The 7,345-nt window shown below is 30.6% G+C and overlaps 1 protein-coding gene across 1 annotated transcript in view; it reads left to right on the top strand.

Annotated features, from left to right (window-relative positions):
* Positions 1 to 7,345, top strand: part of slo (calcium-activated potassium channel slo) — a 179,927-nt gene that overhangs the window by 139,600 nt on the left and 32,982 nt on the right. The window contains exons 13-14 of the mRNA XM_017611489.1: positions 2,217 to 2,329; positions 6,672 to 6,830. Coding sequence (XP_017466978.1) covers positions 2,217 to 2,329; positions 6,672 to 6,830 — 272 coding nt within the window. The remainder of the gene's footprint in view (positions 1 to 2,216; positions 2,330 to 6,671; positions 6,831 to 7,345) is intronic.

A 7,345-nucleotide genomic window follows, 5' to 3' on the forward strand; every position in this document is an offset into this window, starting at 1 on the left:
TTTTTTTTACGGTAGACTTTCCGCTGGAAATGCCCATGTATATGTATGCACATAAAATAAATAATATGCAATATAAAATGGAAATTGAAGAAGGATTCAGCATTCCGCCAAAAGTTGACGCTTTTCTGGACAAGATTTGGTTTCGATAGCAAAAGTCCTGTTTGTCTCAGCTCAGCTTTTATGTAGGTAAAAGTAAGGGTTTCAATGCAAATACATGGCATGCACCTAATACAGTATACAGGTATTGTAAATGTTTTCTCGATTTGTCATTTTTAAAAGCAAGAAATAGGAATTTCATTAAAAATAAAATAAATATGTATCTTTCTTTTTTCCAAAATTAATAAAATTTAGTATGTGGAGCCTAAAAAATTGTGTAGGATGTGGGCACAAGAAACTCTTTATTATCTTCCCAATTCGACATTTTTGGCATCAACGAGCAGGGTACACCGAATCGAAAAATATTTTTTTCTAAATTGGTGCCTATTTTTCTAGAAATAGTGGGCGATAATTTAAATCGATTTTGACGTTCTTATACTCTGAACTGCATAAAAATCGGTTCCACACCTTGGGAGCGATTTCAAAGGTTAGACTTATTTTTGGCGCCAACAAAAGCCAGTCTAAGAAACTGTATAGTGAAGATGGCAAGAAAGTGACTAAAATCCTTCACGACTAAAAGGATTACTATTAAAACTATAATGCACGAGGTTCCAAAAAAAAAATTGACATATAACTTTTCATGAAAGAACAACAATTCTAATATTTTTACAATTGTATGTATCTAAATGATAATTTCTAAAAATAAATTAATGTAAATGGGTTGGGCTTTTTTCTTTTGAAGTACTTAACGAACACGTAAATTTTTCACACAAAAAATGTTGAGGCCTAAGTACACAAATGTTTTACATTTTCATACATATTTACATGAGACATCAAAATCTTGTAAGCAGCAACAGCACTATGTTCTAACTTGTGCATATGTACATATTTGATATTCTTTACTTCTGCCAATAAACGATCGCCTTTAAGAGGCCTCTTTTGACCCTTTCCCATCCTCTTCTCCATTTAGAAAATTGAAAAATCAAAATTAAAAATATGGGCCAGTGTTGTTGCTGCCTTTCCCGCATAAATACCATATCGAGCACATAAAGTTCGATTCTCTTTCATTGATATTTTGTGATGATTTTATATCATACATATGACATCACTTTTAGTTAGTTTTTATTATTTATATTCTCACTCAAATACATTTTTTAATTTGTACATAATCAGAGCAAAGGTATGCTTACTAGGCTGGGTCGCGAAATAAAAGCTTATTTCAAGTGCCTTTTGGCAACTCAACAATATTCGCCCTAGACCTGCACTAAAACAGACCTCAAAACTAGTTTGACAAAGGATTGACGAAAATTCGTTTTCGGATATCAATTTAATATTGACATTAGAGTTATGATGAGACACTGTTTTGTATGTTTTAAGTGCGTGACTGGTGCGGACATTTTTATGACGCCCAAATTTTCGTTAAGTAAACTTTATTCTTCCGTACGGCAACCGACCCGGCCTAATGCTTACTTTTACAAACGATAGCCTGCTCGCGTGCTAAAGATCTTTTAATTGTAAGTTTGATCTACATACTTATACATAATACACTACATACTTATATAGTACAAAGCTATTTTTTTTTGTTTTAAGTAAAAGTAATTGTATGAATGAGAGTGCAAAATTTCCTACTCCGCCACCAATGATTCGCTTATTTAGCGTTTGCAACAAATATGTAAGAAGCATGGTCCAGTAAGATCCATGTTACCAGCCTTGCATTCTTCTGTTGTACAACCTTGTAATAAAAAAAAAAAAAAAACCTATAATTGCCTGCCACAGTCATCGAAGAGTCTAGCTTTGCATACCCCTTTGATATTGAAAAGTTCGCTCAAGAAAACTATCCTCTGAAGTTCAAGCGTGCTATCATACAGAACTGCCACGCCCATGCAAATAAATGCACATTCTGTAAGCAACTACAAGGCCAATGTTAATTGCTCGCCTAATAGCGCCCGATGCGTCACATCCCTGGATTATGCGCTGCAGCAATTCGCATTTATGTAGTTTCCTTAGACTGTACTCAGTAGTGCCGAATGTATGTAAATATATAAGAATTTGCTATAAAACTTCTACTTTAATTTTGGTTACTAAATCCGTACCGCAATCGAATCATTTTTAACTTTCAGTCACCAGATACGCAGGCCTGGCAAAACGATTATCTCCAAGGTACCGGGTGTGAGATGTACACCGAAACCCTCTCACCTTCATTTACCGGCATGACATTCCCACAAGCCAGCGAGTAAGACCCGAAGCAAGCGAATTATCTACTTTGCGTTTTTAGTTTGGTTTTTTAACTACTTACTTTAGAATAATTACACCTTTTTACTACAAAAAAAAAAATATATAAAAAGTAACTGCTTTTTGCTTAGAATTAACTAGAGACGATATAAACATATAATTTAAATATAAAAAAAAAAATAATAAATACTAAAACCACAAGTGAAATGCATCAGCTGAAAGAGAGTGAAAATATTTTTCTATAAACATCTAATTTTTCTAAGAAATTTTTAAAATTAAATGAAACAAAATTAATAATAACCGGTTCATCTACAAAAAAGTCACGCGTAGAAAATTTCGGTAGTTAAATTTATAAGATGTGAAACCGACTTCCTGATAAATATTTATGTATGTATGTATTTAGAAAAATTTTTAATTTGAAACATAAATTGTCTTCTAAAAATTTAATATTTGAAGTCATTCGTGCTTCAAATACTAAATTTTTGGAAGAAAAAAAATTATAAAAATATTCAAGCTACAAACAATTTTAAAATTGTTTTGATTAAAAAAGGTATGCAAACAAAATTTATTAAAAATTAAACGATTTCAACCAAAACTTAGTTATGAAAGATAGATATTGCAATGAAATATTTTAGCAGCCAAAATTCCATAGACTGGCGGTAAAAAATGAATGTTTTTTAAGTTTAGGTTTTTTATTTATTTTTTATACAAATAAGGTTCATGCGTTAACCAAAACCATATGAATCAAACTTTCGAACTTTATAAAGAATCTAGAAAAATTCAACAAGTTTCCATTAAAGTTTTCAACTTTTAATAAGAATATTTATGACATAAATAAATTCATAAACACGTGCAAGGTTTGAACTAAAAAATCACATTAATTTTTTACATTTTTTTTTGTTGATGAAATTTGGTATTTTTTTCATATAAACATGAAATTTTTATGAAAGAAATACCGCAATACCGTTGTCGAAAAAAAATTAACAGTTTTTTTTATACAATATTAAAATTCTACGCAATTTTTATCCGCTTTAAAGCTGCACTTATTTAACTAAAATTGCCATAAGCCTTGTAACTGCATAGCTACAATTTTTATAAAAATTGTAATTGAAAAGCTCAAAATTACACAAAAAAAAAATTGGATTTTTTATAAATTGTGTATAAAGTTTGAAAGTTTAATTTATATGGTTTAGGCTAAAGCATAAACCAGTTTTTTATAAAAATTAACAAAACAATGTTTGCTTGAAAAACATTTACGTAAATATTAAAACAAAAAAGCCATTAATCCAGTTTTGACTGCCAGTGTAAAAATATGTATAATATATTATATTTGTTTAACTTCTTTTAATTTCAATATATTGAATTTTTTTAACTTTTTTTAGCTGATGCGTCTCAATATAAATTTCACATTTGTTTATCTTATTTGGAATGTTTACGGTCTTGCATACGTTTCTCCTCTAATGCAATGCATACATCCTCAACAAAGGTTTTTTTGTTAAACAACTCTAGATTCCCAACCAAAAACCTAATCGCACACAAAACTAACCACGTAATTGTCTGCTCGCCAACCTGACTGTTCTATGCATAAACAAAGCTAATAAGTACATACAAACAACCGAAAAAAACATTTTGTATTTATTCGAAATAAAATGTTCCGAAATTTTGAGATTTAGATACGCCTTACATATACATATGTATATATTTAATTAGCTGTATCTACAGAAAGATATTTAACAAATAAAAAAAAAATGCATTTGAATGTTTGCTGCATTTGATCCTTAAGCAACTTTGGTCATTATTTCCCACATATGTATGTAAGTAACTGCGTGCAATTCTCAACCGGCATATGTGCAATTTTCTTCATATAAGATATAACCAAATAGTCGATCACCACATTTTACCCTCAAACGGTGAGTTTGACAGCGTGCCTAAAATTTGTTGCATACATGTTCTCAGAAAGAATTATAATTTAAAGACTTTTAAAATACTATGTGCATTAAAATTTTGTTGATCAAAAAATTCAATTTTCGTGAAAGGATTATCGAATTTAATATACAATTTTAGCATTTATAAGACAACGTATTAGCTCTGTTTAAAAACAAAATGTTAATACAAATAGATATTTTATAAATTTATGATATACCGATCTGAACCATTTTGAAATGTTTTAAATCGAAAAAAAACACGCGCTTCTCCCCGTAATGGTCATTTCAAAAAACTCAAAGTTATTGCAAAAATTTTCTAGAACAATGTTTATACCAATTTTGGTACAGATCGGCGAAGTAATTTTTTTTTTGATAAAAGTAGGCGAAGCTAATTACACATCAGCACATTTTAATTAAATATTGATAAATTCCATACATACACACACAAATTCAAGGTCGTATTTCTATTTAAATTGCTTAACATCCAAAATTTGTATCCGATTTCATGAGACGAAAAATTTGCACAAAAACAAATTAATTTTTAGGTAAATATTTAACAACTTTTATAAAAAAAAAAAAAAATTAATTAGCGTCGGTCAAAGTTGAAAAAATTAAGAAAATTTTTTTTTAATTTCCTCCGAAATCTTCGATCTAACATTTTAAATATAAATATGTTCTGTCTATCTGGCGCAATCAACTGCAGTTACGTTATTTGTGTCATTCTATGCCCCTCAAAAAAAAAAGGAGAGAGGTTATTGGACAAGTTATCCACACAATAAAATACGTCGAAATGACGTACGTTCAAATTAAATAAAGGTACGATTGTTCCAACCTTTCCATCGCTCTGGCACATTGCTAATCGAACAGCTGACTGAGTCTGAACACTAAAAAGCGTTAGCTTTATTCAAAACTTAATTTACTCAATTAAATTTCTGTTTAAACTTAATATTATTTTTGATGTCGGTATAATTAAGGTATATGTAGCGATATATCAAGAATATATTTTCTTGACTGGAGTAATGCAATTTATTGATTTTTTTTTACTCAGGCTAATGATCTAAATCTCGAAAATTTTCTGGGAACTCACTCACTCATTACTCATTTGTAATTTAAAAAAGTGCTTTTTAATAAAAAAAAAATACTGTATAAAAAAACCATAACTCAACAAATCACAATACACAATGTTTTATTTTTTTTTTTAGTGCTGTGCTAACCCCATTCCAAGCCAATTGAACCCCTAAATGTACCTAACAATTACTAGCGCTGTAAAATCGCAGACTCCAAATATTTGCCCAAACAGTTTTGTAGTAAATGAGTAAATGAGTCTAAAAACAAGCACATTACTTGCTTATTGGCCACTTTCTTGAGCACAGCAAAACCTATACTGTTAAATCCCGCTACATTTACTTACAACATTTCTTTGGCCGTACACCTACCCGTTTAGTGACTTGAGCAATCGCCCTAATGTCCTAAGTAGTTATACATGCATACATACATATGTACATATGTAGGTACATGGCTGTTGTCTCATGAATCGCACGTTCTAGCTTTCACCATTTGCTGCATGTTTTCGACACATCTTTTTTAAATATCCCCCCCGAGTGAGCAGCATTTTTCACACGCAGCCTACATCTCCCTAATTACAAATGATTTTCCAAATCATTTTGTATATATGTATGCAATTATTATCGCCCATTTAAAAGCAAACAGAAAACATAGAAACCCTTCCAAGCCTTTTTGAAGTAACCTTACATGTAGTTAAATTACAACAACAACAACAACAAGCGCAAAGCATTCTATGCACGCAGGTAAACTAATATATGTACATAGATTGTTGGCATGCATCCTTTCCTCGTTTTGCTATCACCTACACCGTTTCCCTTCCGTCGCTCGTGAAATGTGAATGTGTTTTGTCTTTGTGAATGTATCACACAGAGCTTTCTTTAGTAGTCAGAAGTTGTTTTTGCTTAGTTGGCAGTGAATAATTTTGTATCTACTAAACGAATTTATTTAAGTTAATTTTTAAAGCCGATAAAATTTTGTTTAAAATCACTAATTTGCTTATTTGCATAAATGATATTTACACATATGTACATAGTTTTTAATACTTTTGGCACATTTCAAAAAAAAAAAAAATTATGAACCAAATCTTGCACTATTATTTATTTATACTCACTTGGCGCATGGATTTTTTGTACTTTTTGTGCGTACCGCTTATTGTAGCACTCTCTGTAAATACTGGATAATACTCAACATTTTTGTAATTAAAAAATATTTATTACTTTTCATTTAAACTTTTCTCAAACAAAATATTTACTTATTTAATAATATAGAGTTATACTATTTTGTACTATATACTAAAGTATTTTATATATTTGACTTTCTATATTGTGATAATTTTCAATATTGTGCCTACAGACTGTGCTTTTCGAAACTGAAACTATTGCTGGTAGCTATCGAAATCAAAGGTGCCGAAGAGGGTGCGGATAGCAAGATTTCCATCAATCCGCGCAATGCTAAAATACAAGCGAACACGCAAGGCTTCTTTATAGCTCAAAGCGCTGATGAAGTGAAACGGTGAGTAAAAAAACAAAAAAATTATATGTGTGCATTGGGGTGCCTCACCAAAAAAGTTGCGGCTTTTCCCGCGTGTAGCATAAGCACATCGCCCTTTATATTAGTTGATAAAAAATTATATTAAAAATAAATTGAGACAATTAAACAATGTGCAACAACGCGTGTAACTTTCCCAATAGAAATGAATCAGTGGAAAGACATCCATGACACATTATTGGAAGAAAAAATTAAAGCTAATAAATCGTATAAGTGCATAAACAAAAGTGCTCCAATATCACCAGAAACCATAACAAAGCATCTGAATATAATTTTAGAAGCTCTAAATGGCATAAGGCAGGTGATCGAATCCGTAAATAACATACTCACCGAAGAACATCAAAGAGAAGCTTACCAATTTTTCTCCGCCGTACGAGATAAACTTGTATCTTCTCTAGCTAGACACAATCTAGAATTTGATGTACCAAATACAACAAAAGAAGAAATTCAAATAGATTTTGTACTACTTCTGTCTGAAC

This window comes from Rhagoletis zephyria, unplaced genomic scaffold, assembly GCF_001687245.7.
Source record: "Rhagoletis zephyria isolate East Lansing unplaced genomic scaffold, Rhagoletis_zephyria_1.1 Rzeph_scaffold_00411, whole genome shotgun sequence".
NCBI lineage: Eukaryota > Metazoa > Arthropoda > Insecta > Diptera > Tephritidae > Rhagoletis > Rhagoletis zephyria.